General features: G+C 47.7%; 1 protein-coding gene across 1 annotated transcript in view; it reads right to left on the reverse strand.

Moving 5' to 3' along the window:
* Positions 1 to 478: 478 nt before the first annotated feature.
* The window catches only part of TRIM29 (tripartite motif containing 29), a 28,920-nt gene continuing 10,841 nt past the window's right edge, over positions 479 to 18,557 (reverse strand). Inside the window, exons 4-10 of the mRNA XM_064731953.1 lie at positions 18,229 to 18,427; positions 16,518 to 16,520; positions 13,846 to 13,929; positions 10,211 to 10,270; positions 8,071 to 8,172; positions 5,884 to 5,963; positions 479 to 3,331 (exon numbers count right to left, since the gene is read on the reverse strand). Of these exons, the coding sequence (XP_064588023.1) occupies positions 3,269 to 3,331; positions 5,884 to 5,963; positions 8,071 to 8,172; positions 10,211 to 10,270; positions 13,846 to 13,929; positions 16,518 to 16,520; positions 18,229 to 18,427 (591 nt within the window). The 3' untranslated portion in view covers positions 479 to 3,268. The remainder of the gene's footprint in view (positions 3,332 to 5,883; positions 5,964 to 8,070; positions 8,173 to 10,210; positions 10,271 to 13,845; positions 13,930 to 16,517; positions 16,521 to 18,228; positions 18,428 to 18,557) is intronic.

Here is an 18,557-nt window from a genome sequence, read left to right on the forward strand (position 1 = left end):
AATGCCCTTGCAGGGAAGGACTTTTGTGGCACCAGTGCTTGGGAGTTGGATCTAACTGGGTAATTTTGGTGTGTGGTACTGGAGATGTACATCAGCTTTTGGCCCTCAAGGGTGTGGGACTTTCCTCTGACCTTAAACATCCAAAAAGCAGCAAAACTAGAAATGTACATCAGCTTTTGACTCTAAAGAATGTGGGAATTTCCTCTGACCAAAGGAAATTCTAATATTCAAAAAAGAAATTCCAAAGGAATTTCTAAAGGAAATTCCAATATTCAAATAATTCAAATATCCAAAAAAGCAGCGAAACAGCCTCAAAGAGCTGCGAAAATGGCTTCTCCAAGCCTGCTGCCCAAGGATAACTTGGATATTCAAGGGTATCAAGGATAATCAAGGATAATTTGGAGAGGCTCAGCCTCAGTGAGAGCACAGAAACACCAAAGACAGAGCAGAGCCCGTTGGGTTTGGTCAGACATGGAGCTTTCTCCTTTATTTTTTATTTCTGCAGCGTGGTGCACACGTGAGGGGCCTCGTTTACATCACCTGTCCTGAGGAGGAATCACCATCATCATCATCACCACCATCATCATCATCATAATCCCTGGGGCTTTGCTGACCAAGACTGGACCCAAACAGTTCCTGCACACCCCAAAGCCTGGCTGGAACCCCTTGAGAAGCACAGGGAAGGTTCCAGAACCCCCTGAGCCCCATCCTGGGGGGGGAAATGGGGATCCCAGGGGGGTTCTGGTGTCTCCAGGGCTGGGGCAAGCAGGGAGCAGCTCCATTCCTGTGGGAATTTGGGCTGGGAGGGCAAGGGGAGCAAGGAGGGGACAGGGGTGGCCTCAGCAGGGTCCAGCTGGCACCACACAGGGGTGGGGGGGATTTAACATCCAAGCTGAGGAGGGAAAGGAAAATATTTCCATGTTTTGGAGCATAAAAAGGAGGTGGTGCAAGGTTTTACTGGACTTGCTCAATGGCAAAACAGTGAGACCTGGAGGGGGCTGATTTTGTCATCTCACACACATCCTCAAAGCCCTCAGTGCTTTTCCCAGCAATTCCATCCCATTTTTCACATCCTTTTTGTCACATCCTGCCTCACCATGCCTGCCCATTCCCCCTCTGGTCTTTATGGGGGAAAAAAAATTAAAAATCATCATAAAGTGACATTTTAAGTGCTCTGGACAACCAACATTCAGCCCCAGGAGCTTTGGGTGAGGTGCGGGTTAAAAGCCAGGGTATCTTTGCAAAGGGATGAGCCAGGAAGGAGTTTTGAGGTGGGACCTCCCTCAGCAAGGGGCTGCAAGCAGGGAAAAGTGGGGGGAAGCCATTCCAAAGCTGCTTGAATAGAGCAAATTGTGAAAAGGAGCTGTTGGGTCTTGGTTTTCAGCATTTGAGGGCTCTTATTTCCATTTCTCCCCCTGCACTGCATGGACTGAACCCCTCAGCTTGTCCATGGAGAGGGAAAATCCCCTCAGGGAGATCATGGAATGGTTCTCCAGCCCTGGATGTGATCCATCTGTCCAGGGGGCAAATATTAAAAATATTATCCTGAGCAAAAAAAAAAGCTGTAGCAGTAATTCTCACTGCAGGGAAAAAAAATATATAAAATACATGAACTACAGCATATAAATCAATTTTGGTTTAAGGGAATTAAGAAAAACCACCACAAGCTAGAAAAGCACCCAGCACCTATGGCATCTAATCAATCTTGTATCACTAGGATGGATTTGCTTTTTATTTCTTAATTCCAAAAAGTGGCTGGAGGGGCACTTGAACGGGCTGGGAAACCTCCAGCAGCTCTGGGAAAATCCTGGTGGGGTTTTTGGGGAGGTGAGGAGCAAAACTGAGCTTGGGGACCCTGGGGACATGAGATGCCACCAGGGGATGTGACACAAGCAGGAGATGAGTGTCCCCAGGGTGGAGAGGGAAGGGCTTTGGGTTATCCAGAAGGGTTTGACAGCTCTGGGGACAAGGGGACAGCTGCCTAGCAGGGGGTGCCAAATTCCTCAGCTCTGGAAAAATCCTGATGGGGTTTTTTGGGATATGAGGAGCAGGGCTGAGCTGATGGAGGACCTTGGGGACATGAGGTGCCACAATTCCCAGCTCTGGGAAAATCCTGCTGGGGGGTTTTGGCAGATGGGGAACAGAACTGAGCTGATGGAGGACTCTGGGGACATGAGGTGCCACCAGGGGATGTGACACAAGCATGGAGAGGAAATCTGGAGCCTGGGAAGAGCTTTGGGGCATCCAGCAGGGTTTGACAGGTCTGGGGACAAGGGGACAGCTGCCTAGCAGGGGTGACACAATTCCAGCTCTGGGAAAATCCTGCTGAGGTTTTTGGGATATGAGGAGCAGAGCTGAGCTGATGGAGGTCCCATCTCACCAGGGGATGTGACCCCACCATGGAGAGGAAAATCTGGAGCTTGGGAAGAGCTTTGGAGTGTCCAGCTCTGGGGACAAGGGGACAGCTGCCTAGCAGGGGTGACACAGTTCCAGCTCTGGGTAAATCCTGCTGGGTTTTTTTGGGAGATGAGGAGCAGAACTGAGCTTGGAGGACGCCGACGCCATCAGGGGATGTGACCCCAGCATGGAGAGGAAATCTGGAGCCTGGGAAGGGTTTTAGGGTGTCCAGCAGGGTTTGACAGGTCTGGGGACAAGGGGACAGCTGCCTAGCAGGGGTGCCACATTCCACATCTCTAGGAAAATCCCGCTGGGGTTTTTCTGGGAGATGAGGAGCAGAGCTGAGCTGATGGAGCACCCTGATGCCACCAGGGGATGTGACACAAGGGTGGAGAGGAAATCTGGAGCCTGGGAAGGGTTTTAGGGTGTCCAGCAGGGTTTGACAGGTCTGGGGACAAGGGGACAGCTGCCTAGCAGGGGGTGGTGACACAATTCCAGCTCTGGGAAAATCCTACTGAGATTTTGGGCAGGTGAGGAGCAGAGCTGAGCTTACGGGACTCTGATGCCACCAGGGGATGTGACACAAGGGTGGAGAGGAAATCTGGAGCCTGGGAAGAGCTTTGGGGCATCCAGCAGGGTTTAAGAGCTCTGGGGACAAAGGGACAGCTGCCTAGCAGGGGGTGCCACCCAAGCATCCACAATTCGCAGAGGGGCAGAGCAGCTGGGGGTGACAAGGAGGGGACAGGGAGGGAGAAGTCCTGGTGTGCTGAGGGCAGGGCCATGCCTGCCCTGCCCGGGGGAGCAGCAGGGTGGGCAGGAGCGGGGACATCTGCGACAATCCCTCCGCTGAGCTCTCCTCGCACGCAGCAGCTCAGGGCGCCTCGTTGGAGGTGGCTCCGTTGCCTTTGTTGACGTAGAAGGGCCGATAATGGGACTGCAAGGGACAATTCGGGGCACGTCAGTCTGACCCCTCCTTTTCCCCTCCCTTCCACCCTCAGCTCACTAATTCCCGTCTCAGTGCTGCAAGGAATTGGATTTTTGAATTGGTTTTGATGATTTATTTATTTTATTTTTATATAGTCTAATCTGTATGTGGTTTATTTATTTTATTTTATTTTTATATAGTCTAATAATAAATAATTTTATTTACCTATTTTATTTTTATATAGTCTAATCCGTATTTTAATAATTTAATTTAAAAAATTTTAAATCAATTTAAATTTGAAATGAATTTAAATGAATTTAAATTAAATATCATTAATTAATTAAATTCTACTAACTTAACTCTACACTTTTAACTATAAGAATTTAAAAATACGTGTTGATTAATATAATACTATATAATAAAATGTTTCTATTTTAACTTAATTTTTAAAATATTTTATGTTATATATTTACATTGTACTATAATTTTAATTCATTATGTTATAATATATAAATAATATATATATATATAATATACATATATAAATATATATATAAATAGTATACATATAAATAGATAGATATATATAAATATTATCCCTGGCTGCACAATCTCCAGCCTGGCTGTGAATATCCTCCCACCACTGAAGGAATTCAGGAAAAAAAAGGGGTTTTAATGTCCATTTGGAAATATCCCCCAATCACTGAAGGAATAACCATGGAATTCAGGGGAAAATTGATGTTTTAAAGCCCAGTCTGCCTTGGGTTTGTTCTCAGGTGCAGAAGGTGGGAAAACCCCCCAGGCCAATTTGGTGCAGCCCCATTGAACAGCAGGAAACCGCAGAGCAAGCCCAGCCCATCTCCCTGCTCAATGTTCCCTTTTGTCGAGATGCTTTTCATTTTATGGCTCTCATTTCCAGCAGAATTAAAATATAAAAGAGGGGGGGCTTCATTTAAAACAGCTCCCTGGGTGTGAAAAAGACCTTCCTCCTTAAACAGCCCAGTCCTTTGTGAAAATTCATATTTACAGACCTTTTAGGGTGTAGATTACTTAAATACACATTTAAAGGCTGGTTTAAAAGCCAGATTATTGGCCCAACAGACCATAAAAGCTCCTGCAGAGATACTGCAGTATGTATTTCTATTTTGGTGCTTTGAAATGCTTATATTTATCAGCTCAGTTGTTGGGTTCAGGGCTGTGTGGTGAATATTGGCTATAAAAAGGAAATGGTCATTATAAATGTGTAAAAAGGAGAGGAAGGGACACAGGGAAGGGGTGGTGGGTGAAGTTACTCAGATTTTCTCAGTGGGGATTAAAGAAAAATCACTGGGAACACCATGGTGATGATGTTTTAGATCAAACCCAAGGCAGAAGGGATGGCAGAGTTTTGCTGGTTTGCTGCAGCACCTTCAAAGGCTCCAGGCTGGATTTCCAAGGAACATCCAATCCACAGGAAATCTCCTCCTGGGGAGCCTTGAAAATGGGGCAGATCCAGCTGCAGTCCTCAATTTCTACCTGCTGTGGTTTCCCCCAGTGTGGGAATGATCTCTGCTCACTTCCGCCAAACACTAAATCAGCTCTCACAAACGTCAGAATGACAAAAAAATAAATTAAAAAATTGTTTCATTTCTGTTGACAAAAAGCTCCACAATCTTAATTCAGATCATGCAAGGCCTGAATGCAGCACAGTGTGAATAAAACCAGATTAATTCAGTGATCCTAGGGCAGTTTATTTGAGACTACAAGCCCTGAAAGGTCACTGCCCTGTGCCCCTTATCATGGTCAGTGTGAAACCAGGGGCTCAGAGATGCTCTGGGGATTTCTGAGCCCTCATCTGGCATCCTGCAGGACAGGATCACTTTGCTGTGGTTGTTTCTGGTGTCACTGACACTCTGTGGATGCCACGGAGTGACACAGAGTGGGTGACAGGGAAAAGTGCTATCAGTATCATTTTACAGCATTTGCACTTTCCCTATTTCTGCATCATATTTTAGACCAAAACCTTTTCAAAACATCATTTTTGCAGCATTTATTAGAGCTGTAAAAGCTGGGGGGTGTTAATCTGCATCCTGAACAGGAGCAGTGGGGCTGAAACTTTTATTTCCACATTCCCAAAGGACAGGGTGGGTGACGGGGAAAAGTGCTATCACTATCATTTTACAGCATTTACACTATCCCTATCTCCTGCATCATATTTTAGACCAAAACCTTTTCAAAACATCATTTTTGCAGCATTGATCAGTGCTGGGGGTTAATCTGCATCCTGAACAGGAGCAGTGGGGCTGAAATTTTATTTTCACATTCCCAAAGGACAAGGTGGGTGACAAAGTGGGTGACAGGGAAAAGTGCTATCAGTATAATTTTACAGCATTTGCACTGTCCCTGTTTCTGCATCATATTTTAGACCAAAACCTTTTCAAAACATCATTTTTGCAGCATTGATCAGCGCTGGGGGTTAATCTGCATCCTGAACAGGAGCAGTGGGACCGAAACTTTTATTTCCATGCTCCCATCCTTCTTCCTGAAGCTCCCCCAAGAAAAAAAATTCTTCTTTTCCTTACCAATACAGACTGCTTGGAGGAGGATTTCCACGTCTGTGGCGTCACCTTTGCAGACTGGTGCCTCACTATGGAAGGGTAGGCTGTGACAACACAAAACACAGTCACACACACAGCAGCCCCTGCCACCCCCGTGGTGTCCCCAGGAGCAGCAGCAGGACTGGAAGTGCCACCCCATTAGTTTTGCATTGCTCAACATGGAAATGCAGCCGTGCCCCGGGTGGGACACACAGACAGCCGTCAGACAGATGCCTCTGCCACCACCCCATCAGGCAGGAAAAGGCAGGAGAGGAGGGCTGGCTAATTAAAACGTCTGAGGAATGCAGAGAGGTGGAATGCAATCAGCCCAATTAAATTCAGGCCGAGTCCCAGAGTCAGCGTTGTGGCTCTTGCAGAGAGCGCTGCAGGCTGGTTAATTAATGCACAGAGCTGAGCCTGGCCCTCCTGCAGCTCCTCTGGCAGCCTGAGAAGCCCTGAGCCCCCTGCAGCCCCCCAGAAATGTCACAGCCAATGTCACCATGGCCCAGCACCCCCAGTTAATCACACCTGACTCTGCTTGGCAGGTTCTGGAGCTCCTGGATCCCACCCTTGGTGGGAAGTGACAGCAGGGTGATGAGATGGTGAATGAGGGTTTGGTTCTGGTGAGGCAGCTCCTGCATTTTTTTCTTTTTTTTTTTTTTTTTTTTTTTTGGTGTTATTTTTCACCAATGAAACTAGAGGGGCAAATGGTGTCTTCCTCAAGAATCATCTAAAATTTATCCCTGCCCATTACACACAAAATTTAAAATCCTGGATCCTGCCTCTGGTGGGAAGTGACAGCAGGGTGATGAGATGGTGAATGAGGGTTTGGTTTTGGTGAGGCAGCTCCTGAATTTTTTTTTTTTAAGGTTGTGCTGTTTGCGTTATTTTTCAGCCATGAAACCAGAGGGGCAAATGGTGTCTTCCTCAAGAATCATCTAAAATTTATCCCTGCCCATTACACACAAAATTTAAATCCTGGATCCTGCCTCTGGTGGGAAATGACAGCAGGGAGATGACACAGTGAATGAGGGTTTGGTTCTGGTGAGGCAGCTCCTGCTTTTTTTTTTTACCTTTTTTGTGTTATTTTTCAGCGATGAAACCAGAGGAGCAAATGGTGTCTACCTCAAGAATCATCTAAAATTTATCCCTGCCCATTACAAACAGAATTTAAAATCCCTCCACCTGTTCCTTAGATAAAACTTGAATGGTTTTTAACGCTCCTTGCTGCCCTGCTTCAGCTGAGTCTCTCCTGTGCAGGTGAAACTGAAAGTGAGACCAAGGTGTGGGACAGCTCCAGGAAGGCAGAGCAGGATTAGGGGGTTTGGGACCCCAAATGGGGCAGGAAGACAGAGCAGGATGAGGGGATTGGCACCTCAAAGATGCCAAAAGGTGCCCAGTTAGGAATATCCCCCCATCACTGAAGGAATAACCACGGAATTCAGGACAAAAATGGGGATTTTAATGTCCTCCATCACTGAAGGAATAACCATGGAATTCAGGAAAAAAAATGGGGATTTTAATGTCCTCCATCCCTGAAGGAATAACCATGGAATTCAGGAAAAAAAATGGGGATTTTAATGTCCTCCATCCCTGAAGGAATAACCATAGAATTCAGGAAAAAAAATGGGGATTTTAATGTCCTCCATCACTGAAGGAATAACCACGGAATTCAGGACAAAAATGGGGATTTTAATGTCCTCCATCCCTGAAGGAATAACCACGGAATTCAGGACAAAAATGGGGATTTTAATGTCCTCCATCACTGAAGGAATAACCACGGAATTCAGGACAAAAATGGGGATTTTAATGTCCTCCATCACTGAAGGAATAACCATGGAATTCAGGAAAAAAAATGGGGGTTTTCATTTCCAGTTGGGAGTATCCTCCTTAGAGGATAAGGGTACCCAAGAGGTATTAATACCTCTTATTACCAGGAAGGCAGATTAGGGGGGTTTGGCACCTCAAAGGGGTGGGAGGAAGGCAGAGCAGGATGAGGGGGTTTGAGACCCCAAATGGGGCAGGAAGGAATTTTAGAGGAGTTTGGGACCTCAAATGGGGCAGGAAGGAATTTTAGAGGAGTTTGGCACCTCAAATGGGGCAGGAAGGCAGATTAGGGGGGTTTGGCACCCCAAGGGGACAGGAGGAAGGGGGACAGTCAGTTCCTAGTACCGGTCTTAGTGAAGAGGCTCCCATCAGACTGTTTGCTGAAGTCACCGGGCGGATTCTGTCCCACCGAGGAGAACTGAAAAGGCAGCTTAGTGCCATTGCCTACTGGAAGATAAAGAGGTTTTTGTTATTCCAGGGCTGCAGGGGGCAGCTCCAAACACCCCTGTGACACTGCCACGAGTCACTTGTGCCTCTTGTCCCTTTTCTCTCAGGGACAGAGGCAGGTGAGGGCAGGCAGCTCTGTGTAGCCATGATATTCTCTGAAAAATCCTTTATTTAGGATTTTTCCTCCTGAGAAGCTGGGAGGCCTCAGGAACAAAATGTAAACAATGGTTATCTGCTGCTGTGGAATGCAACAGGTGCATCTGTGATTGGTCTCATGTGATTGTTTCTAATTAATGGCCAATCACAATCAGCTGGCTCGGACTCTCTGTCCGAGAGCCATTTCATTCCTTTTCTATTCTTAGCTGCCTTCTGATGAAATCCTTTCTTCTATTCTTTTAGTATCGTTTTAATATAATATAATAAATATATATATAAATATATATAAATAGATATATAAAAATATATATAAATATATTAAATATATAAATAGATATTAAATATATAAATATGTATAATATATAAAATATATAAAAATATATAAAATACATAAATATATATAAATATATATTTTTATATAAAATAATATATCAAGCCTTCTGAACCATGGAGTCAGATCCTCATCTCTTCCCTCGCCCTGGGACCCCTGTGAGCTCTGTGTGGGTGTGAGGTGATGCCAGCCTCCAGGCAGGGCCCAGCCTTGCTCCTGAGAGCCCCAGAGTGCAGGTGTGGCTGCAGAGCAGCTCCCTGGGGCAGGAGGGATGACTCCAGCACTGCCCTTCCTCCCAGCACTGCAGGCTTCCTCCAAAAACCATCAAAGCTTCCCCTGCTGCCCTCCTGAGAGCAGCGAGATGAGAGGGAGCCAGCCCTGGCTCAGGTGTGGCTCTGAGTCACCAGAGCTCCCCAGGCAGGCTGGCCCTGGCTGCTTCCAGGGAGCAGCAAAGAATGGACCTTGGAGGACCTTGTAGGACCTTGTAGGACCTTGTAGGACCTTGTAGGACCTTGTAGGAACGAAGCAAAAGAGGGAAATGTTGGGGAAGGAAGATGGGGATCTGAGAAGAAAAGGCATGAACGTGGGCCAGGCTGTGTCCTTGAGAACACAGGATACTCCAGTTGGGAATATCCCCCTGTTATTGAAGGAATAACCACTGAATTCAGGAAAAAAATTGGCGGTTTAATATTCCCCCATCGCTGAAGGAATAACCATGGGATTCAGGAAAAAAAAATATGGCGGTTTAATATTCCCCCATCGCTGAAGGAATAACCATGGGATTCAGGAAAAAAAATGGGTATTTTAATATCCTCCCCATCAGTGAAGAAATAACCACAGAATTCAGGAAAAAAATGGGGGTTTTAATCTCCAGCCTGGCTGGGAATATCCCCTCATCATTGAAGGAATAACCACTGAATTCAGGGAAAAAAATGAGGGTTTTAATATTTCCCCATCAGTGAAGGAATAGCCATGGAATTCAGGTAAAAAAGAAGGTTTTAGTGTCCAGTTGGGAATATCCCCCCATCACTGAAAGAATTCAGGAAAAAAATGGGGGTTTTAATGTCCCCCCATCAGTGAAGGAATAACCATGAAATTCAGGGAAAAAAAATGGGGATTTTAATGTCCAGTTAGGAATATCCTCTTTAGAGAATAAGGATACTTAAGAGGTATTAACACCTTTTATTAATAAAAGGTGTGATAGAAAGAAGCACCTTGTGCTTCTGAGACTGGCTGGGAGTACTTGGAGTCTCCTCCTGCTTCTGCCACCACCTCCTCGGGGTGCTCTGAGTCTTCTGGGGATCTTTACAAACTGCCTCCTTTACAAACACACCAAAAAAAGGAGTTTTGCACCTCATTTTTCTGTGACCAAGCAGAACCAGGGGCGCCTTTCCCTGGCTGGGCAGTGTGTGATAGCCCAGCAGGAGCTGGCTCTGGGGTTTGTAGGTGCCAGGGCAGCTGAGAGGGCAGCAGGAGAGGTGGGTTAGTGAGGCAGGAAGCTGTGGCACGGGGGGTTAGATCCTCTCAGGCTGCAGGCAGAATTACCCGTACCAAGTGTTTCCTCGGTCGCTTGGAAGGAGGAAAATTCCCATGACCGTGGGTTGAAATTGGCTGTAAAAACAAGAGCATCCAGTTCAGCAGCGGGCTCCTGACGAGGCTGTGCCTGGCACTGCTCTAGGAAAGGTGCCCACCGAGCTGCGAGCAGCCCCAGAGCAGAAATCTGGGCCCAGGCAGCAGAGGAGAGCCTGGGTTTTACCAATGGGTGATGGGGAGTGGGGAACAGAGAGAGAAAAACTTCTCCTGCACTGAGCAGAGCTGCCAGTGCCACAGAGCTGCAGGTTTGGGTTTGGGTACTCAGATGAGAGCTCTGCAGGCAGAGCTTGGGGTTCAGAGCTCCACAGGCACCAGGACAGGAACATTTCCAAGCCCTGTGTCTGTCCCAGGACAGGAACATTTCCCTGACCTGTGCCTGGTGTGTGTCCCAGGACAGAACATTTCCCAGGACAGGAACATTTCCCAGGACAGGAACATTTCCCAGCCCTATGTGTGCACCAGGACAGGAACATTTCCCAGCCCTGTGTCCGTCCCAGGACAGGAACATTTCCCAGGACAGGAACATTTCCCAGCCCTGTGTCCGTCCCAGGACAGGAACATTTCCCATCACAGGAACATTTCCCTGCCCTGTGCCAGGTGTGTGCACCAGGACAGGAACATTTCCCTGCTCTATGTGTCCCAAGACAGGAACATTTCCCTGCCCTGTGTGTTCTTCAGGACAGGAACATTTTCCTGACCTGTGTGCACCAGAACAGGAACATTTCCCTGCCCTGTGTGTGCATAAGAACAGGAACATTTCCCTGCCCCCTGTGTTCCCCAGAACAGAAACATTTCCCAGCCCTGTGCAGTGTGTGCTCAGGACAGGAATATTTCCAGCCTGTGCTGTCCCACAGAATTAGGAACATTTCCCAGCCCTATGTGTGCACCAGGACAGGAACATTTCCCAGGACAGGAACATTTCCCAGCCCTGTGCCAGGTGAGTGCTCCAGGCTCCCACCAGTACACAGACTGGTGTGTAGGGGAAGGCAGTAAAGCCCTTTGAACACCCAGTAAAGCAAAAAGAAGGATTCTTGGAGCTGCTCTGCTGCCATCCTGTGGGCTGCTTCTCTATTTAAGATGTGTTTCTGTGTGCACAGTTCTGTTTAAGATGTGTTTCTGTGCACACAATTCTCTCTCTTATGTGCCTGAGTCCCTTCTACTCTTCATTCCAAGATGATTTTTCCAGCCTCCTCCTGGTTTTGGCCAAACTGTTTGGCACACCAGGAGAAGAAAGCTCAGTGGGAGAGGACAGAAAGGAGTGTGGAGCAGCTGGACAGATTGTTCCTCTGTCTTTGGGTCAGTGTTTGAAGTGTTTTATGCCCCTTTGCCTCATCCTGTCATCCCTGCAGTGAAATATTGGAGCATAAAATGGTTTGGGTTGGAAAGAACCTTAAAAATCATCTAATTCCAGCCTCTGCCATGGGCAGGGACAGATTCCACTATCCCAGGCTGCTCCAAGCCCCATCCAGCCTGGTCTTGGGCACTTCCAGGGATCCAGAGGCAGCCCCAGCTGCTCTGTGCCAGGGCCTCACCACCCTCACAGGAAGAATTTCTTCCTAATATCCCATCTAAACTTCCTCTCTTTCAGTTTGAAGCCATTTATTATGAAATTCAGGAGTCTTGAATTTAAGCAGGGTTTAAACCCAGAAGGTTCAGCTGGAATCCAAGCAGTTCCCCAGTCTGGGCTGCTGTAATTAGCACAGAGCATTCCTCAATCCAGCAAACAGAATTTCCACTGTGGCCTGGGGCAGAATCTGCAGTGACCCAGCCTGAGAACAGGGTGTGTAGCAAAGCTGCCATGAGATATTGGAGATTCCAAGGGTGTGACACAATACAAAGGGTGGTCCTCGTTTTTTCTCCCTCCTGTTTTTTGGGATTCTTGAGCAGAGATGCAATCAGCTGCACTGCTGGACTTGGCTGCCACAGGGACAGGGCACAGAGAGCTCAGGAGGGTTCAGTGAGGATGAGGATGGTGCATTATTCATGAGGTGATCCTTGGCCAGCCAGCCTGCAAGCCAAGTGGGTCACGTCTCCTGCTTTGCCTACTGATTCACCCTGTTCCTAAATTCCCTCCTAGAATGGCTCCAGCAGCTGGATCCTGCTGAACCCTGGCCCGGATGGGCTCTGGGTGCAATCTTGGATCATCTGGATCCTTCCTGAACCCTTTCTCTGCTCCATCCCCACCCAGCACAGGCTCTGGGTGCAATCCTGGATCAGCTGGATCCTCCCTGAGCCCTGGCCCTGCTCAATCCCCACCCAGCACAGGCTCTGGGTGCAATCCTGGATCAGCTGGATCCCTTCTTTTTTCCCTTCCTTTTTGCCAGGCTGGGCACTGTCCCCATCCCAGGGATGACACTGCCTGGTGTTCCTCCCTGCCACATCCCTTTAAAGCCTTCGGGCTGTTTCCACCTGAAAGCTCCACATTTTGGGTAGAGATAAGCTCAGATTGTGCTGGGTTAAAATTGATTTTCAAGCTTCCCTCAGGGTTGGAAAGTTTTGGGTGCAGGGCTGAGCCTGTGGTCTCAGCACAGGGCCTGCAAACTCTGGGAAAGGAGAGCAGAAAAACAAACACAGCTCTCAAAAAATCACCTGAAAGCACAGGGCCTGGAAATCCTGGGGAAGGAGAGCAGAAAAACAAACCCAAGTCTAAAATATGCCACTGTGCCCCTGAACTTGGGAAGAGCCAAGTTGAAATGGGAATGCCAGCCCTGCTCCAAACATCCTCAGGGAGCTGCCAGGCGTGGGCTGAGGGCAGAAAAGGGCAAGTTGGCAATGGAGACAAAGGGCTCAGTGTTGGGGTCTGGGTTATCCTCAGGAAACACCAGCACAGGGCAGGAATGTGCCCTCAGGGACTGTCCCTGATGCCATGGCCCTGTCCCTGCTGCCATGGCCCTGTCCCTGCCCAGAGCAGCAGCTGGAAACACCTGGCAAACCCAGCAGGGCTGAAATTTGGTCACTTTTTCAGGGTGGTTTGGTGCCACCTTTCCTGTTCTTTTATTCCTCACCCTGCCTGGGCTTTCAGCACTCTCAGCTCCTTGCTCTGGATGCCAGTTTGGGAATGCCAGCTGTGATTTTAGAGCTGGGTGTGTTGGAAACATTGGTTCACTCCAAAGATTCTCCCTGCAGTGGCCACACTACAAACGGGACATAAACAAATCACCAGGGCTCTTGTCAGAGCTGACAGAGGAGCTCCAAACTCCTGGTTTTGGGGTTTTTTTAGTACATATTCCTTACTTCTTCTGTCCTTTCACTGTTTGGAAAAAATATGTTTGGTGGTGAAAGTAAAATGCAGCTTTCACTTGATAGCACAGAGAGATAAGCTTTGGGTGGAGAAAAACACTGATTTTATCCTGGAAACCCATGTCAAAACTCCCCTATACTCACTCTTGGATAGAGTTCAGCTATTTCAGCTCTTCCCCATAAAATTGAGAACCTTTTCTGCCTGCTTTGAGACACAAGCTCTGTAACTGGCGAGAAAACGTGCAGAGGGATGGATCTGATGTGGAAAAGAGCAAATTTTGGGCTGGATCATGAGTGAGGTTCCTTTCCTGAGGTGGAAGGGAGCCTGGCCAGCTGTGGGATGCCATCCTTACCTTTGGGAGACAGGAACATGGAGAATCTCTTCAGGTTGTCAGGCTGGTTCCACTCGTAGTTGTTCATCATGAACCGGTGATCCCCTGGGGAGGGAGAGCAGGGCATGAATCACAGAATCACTGAATTAATCACTGAATTAATCACTGAATTAATCACAGAATCACTGAATCACAGAGTCACAGAATTGCAGAATCACAGAGTCAGAGAATCACAGAATTGCAGAATCGCAAAGTCACAGAATTGCAGAATTATAGAACTGCAGAATCACAGAATTGCAGAATCACAGAGTCACTGAATCTCAGAGACACAGAATCACAGAATCACTGAATCAGAGTCACAGAATTGCAGAATCACAGAATCTCAGAGACACAGAAATTGAATCACAGAATCACAGAATGATGAGGTTGGAAGAGACCTCTAAGATCATCGAGTCCAGCCTGTGCCATAACACCTCAACCATAGCACCAAGTTTCATGTCCAGTCTTTGTTAAACACATCCAGAGATGGTGATTCCACCACCTCCATGGGAAGAGCATTCCAGTGCTTTATTATTCTTTTGGTGAAAATATTTTTCCTAATATCCAACCTATCCCTTCTCTGCCATAGCTGGAGACTGTGTCCTCTGCTTCTGTCAGAGACCAACCCCAGCTCTCTGCAGCCTCTCTTCAGGAAGGTGTAGAGAGCAGTAAGGTCACCTCTGAGCCTCCTCTTCTCCAGGTGAAACACCCCCAGCTCCCTCAGTGGTTCCTCACAGGGTTTGTGTTCCCAGCCCCTCACCAGCCTTGTGTTTGAGCATCTCCCAAACTGAGGGGCCACAGCTGGACACAGCATTCAGGGTTTGCCCTCACCAGTGCCAGGCATGGGGGCAGAATGAGCTCCCTGCTCCTGCTGCCACACCATTCCTGACCCAGGCAGAGCCATTGGCCTCCTTGGCCGCCAGGGCACTCTGCTGGCTCATTTCAACCAGCACCCCCAGGTCCAGGGAGCACAGGATGCACTTTGGGGGTCTTTAATCCCCCTGGGGCATCTCTGTCTGGGAGCTAAAGCAGTTCTGGAGCTGGCCAGGGTCTAAAATAAAAGATTTCTTCTAAGGCAAAGCCCAGGTAAGGCATTCAACCTCCCAGCAGACACAGGATCTTCTAAAATCCATAGGGAGACCTGAGGGTTGAGGCATTTTTACCAAAATGATGTTGTGTGGTTAAAAATGACTCCAAAAGTTTGAGTTTGGCTCCTTTACTGTATTCACCTGAGCACAGCCTGGCTGATGGAGAACTGCCACTCTTGAAAGCCCCAGAAATCACTTCTGGGGGGTTAAATGGGTTGGCTTCTCCAGTTTTCAGAGAGAGATGCTAAAGCTGAGCTGCAAACAGCTCTAAACTCTTGGGCAGGGGTGGCTGGTTCAGGTTTCATGGATCAAACAGCCTGGGTTTGGGTTTCTGACACTGATAAAGGCAATGAGGCTTTATCACCACACTTGCTCATGAAAACATTCTTTGGAGGCCTCTACAAACCTATTGTTCTCTGCAAGGAAGTAAATTCGGTTTTTGTGTTTAAATAGCTCCATTCTTTGATTCTCAAGTCACTGAACAAACTTTTCTTTTATTTCTCCCATTTCTTTCAGTGCTATTTAAGCTCCCTGATTATTTGTCTCCTCACCACACAGGTACCTGTTATGACAACTAAAAGGACATGGATTCCCTTTGGAGTCTGCTATTAAGCAGCTTTCATTCCATTAATATAATATTTCTTCCTGGGAAGTTTTTTTTTACAGTGGAAGATCAAGCCAGCTGCAAATGAATTTGTTGCAGTGACTCAGGGGGAGTCTGAGTTAATAACTCCACAGTTCCTTAATGGATTTAATTCCCTGGCAGCCACTGGATGCAGAGTGCTGCCCTCTTTCATCTGCAACCATGGCTTGGAGAATGGAGAGCTCTGAAGCTCCTGGGACTGGCCATAAATAACATTTCCCAACTTTTCATTAGGGCAGGATCCAAGCTGAGTCCCTGGTAAAGCACCTGGAAGCACCCAGGTTCCTGGCAGGAGTTAAAAATGCTTTTGCCACTTGGATTCTATGGATTTCAAATAAAAACGAGGGCTTCTGGCATCTATAACATGGAGGAGACCCCAATTAAAATAATCACGAAGTAATCAGGCTTTATCCTGAGCTACCAGAACTGAGCAGCTGCAGAACCTTGTTGAGTTTTAAAAATGTCCAAGGAAAATGCTCCAGGACTGGCAAAACCCAGCAGATGGGAATTCTGCACAGCTTCAGGTGAACAAAGAAAGAAAAATGCACAGAAGTGATTTTTGCATCTGTTTGTCATCTATTGGTATTGAGGTATTGTCAAATTTCTCAGTAATTCTGGAGCATGTGGAGTGTTGGGAATTTTAATAGGAGTGTTGCAGTGATGGAAGATGAGTAAGGTTCAATTTTTGGTGCTACTTTGAAGGCAGGGGGAGTTTTAAAACCTGCATCTAGCTGTGCATCCTGGGCACTTTGGGATCCCTGACCTTCCTGAAAGGTTGGTCCAGAAGGATCTGGTCCATTTAATTAATGTCCGATGGAGAATGATGGGCTCTGTAATTATTGATACAGGAGGGGTCTCCATTAAATATTGTGAGTTTGAGTGGATTATCAGCGATTTTGCAGATCTGCAGCAGAGTTCCTCACCTCCTGTGTTGCCTGAGCTGTCCTTGAGGTTATCCCTGCACCTTTTGGCCTCCCACATCCTCCTGGAAGAGCAGGGTGCCACTTATCCTGATATCACCCACTGCTGCCCTGGTATTGGGCTTCCTCAGTGGCTGGGAGATTACATCCAGGTGAGATAACCAGGTGAGATCACCACTCATTGCCATCCCTGCACTCCTGGACAACCATCCAGGTGAGGTAACCACTCCTTGGCATCTTTGCACTCCCTGGATAGCCATCCAGGTGAGGTAACCACTGATTCCCATCCCTGCTCTGCTGATAACCATCCAGGTGAGATCACCACTCATTCCTGCTATCCCTGGCTAACCTTCCAGGTGAGATAACCTCTCATTGCCATCCCTGCTGTCCCTGGACAACCATCCAGGTGAGATAACCAGTGATTTCCATCCCTGCTCTCCTGGACAACCATCCAGGTGAGATAACCACTCATCCCTGTTCTCCTGGACAACCATCCAGGTGAGATAACCACTCATCCCTGCTCTCCTGGATAACCATCCAGGTGAGATAACCACTCACTCCCATCCCTGCTCTCCCTCTATAACCATCCAGGTGAGATAACCACTCATCCCTGCTCTCATGGATAACCATCCAGGTGAGATAACCACTCATCCCTGCTCTCCTGGACAACCATCCAGGTGAGGTCACCACTGATTCCCATCCCTGCTGCCAGAGGTCATCCCCTGGGATTAGGCAACGTGCCCAGGGTTACAAAGGTCTGGGAAGTGCAGAGAGCACAGCCCTGTTGTGGTGCCCTGTCCTGATCTCAGGTGTGAGTGAGCAGGATGTCCTGATCTCAGGTGTGATGCAAGACAAGTCCTTTATTCACAGCTAATTGTGAGGAAGTGGGTTCTAAAGTTAAAAGATTGGTGCTGCTGATGTGGTGGTGGCTGTGAGCTCTCTGTTCACCTTAAACACCACTGAGGTGTGGGGAACAGCCTGGGTCAGGGCAGGCAGGAAAGCTGTCCCCAGGTGGAACAGGGAATATTATCAGAATCATTCCAGCTCAAGTTGTAGCTGAACACTCAAATTAAACCCTTTTTTACTTGGAAAATTAGATTTTCAAATATTTCCTTCTCAGTGGCAGGTGCTTGCAGGGTATTTCAGTGCTGAAACCCTGCACTTGTAACATTTGATGTCACACCAGCACCCTCCAGGTGCTAACTGAGTGTACAAATGGGGTTCCAAACTTGCCATCCCACATTTCACCTGTGTGAATTCACCCTTCACTGAGCTGCCTCTGCAGATCTGTGGAGTTTCCCCTCCTGGAAAATGTCCTGCTAAACTTCCAGGAGCTGGATGGGCCCTGGCACAGGGCAGGAGGGAAGGGTGGCTGCTCTTGACTCCACACGTTAAATGCTAAACATGAAACCCTAAAATGAACCAAAACTCAGGGAAGTGGGGCCAGTTTGTTGTCCTGTATGGGATAACCTAAATCTGGCAGTTCAGCTGATTCCATGCCCACACGGGAGTGGCAGAATAACTCTGATATTCCAGAACTCACATTCTAACAACTCTCATCTTCCAGAATTCATTCCAGCTTCAGGAGTGGCTTCTCCCACCTTCCCCCCAGGTCTTTGCTTGCTTTCTTCCTCACCAGGAGTGCTCACCATCCTCACCACCCCTGAGCCTGCCCTCTGGGGAAGCAGGGAGGAGAATTTTGGGGATGTTTTACCATTCTCCATGTGGTTCCTCTCGATGAAGTTGCGGCCCAGGTCTGCCTTGCAGATCTTCTCCACGTGCCTCATGCAGACGTTGAGGAGATCATCCCTGAGCAGCCCCATGGATGGGCTCATGCTCTCCCCTTCCAGCAGCACGCTGTAGGTTGGGAGGGATGGAGGGGGCACATAATTCCTCATCAGAGCCCCAAATTCCTGCCAGAGAAAGGGATGGCATTAATGAGGAGCATAAAGGTGTGGAGGCTGAATTGGAGGGAGATGGTTGGTGTTGGAATCCAAAAGTGGAAAGGTGTTACAGTTTTTTTCATGAAAAATCCTTTCTTTA

Source organism: Zonotrichia leucophrys, chromosome 24 (genome assembly GCF_028769735.1).
Source record: "Zonotrichia leucophrys gambelii isolate GWCS_2022_RI chromosome 24, RI_Zleu_2.0, whole genome shotgun sequence".
In the NCBI taxonomy this organism is placed as follows: Eukaryota; Metazoa; Chordata; class Aves; order Passeriformes; family Passerellidae; genus Zonotrichia; species Zonotrichia leucophrys.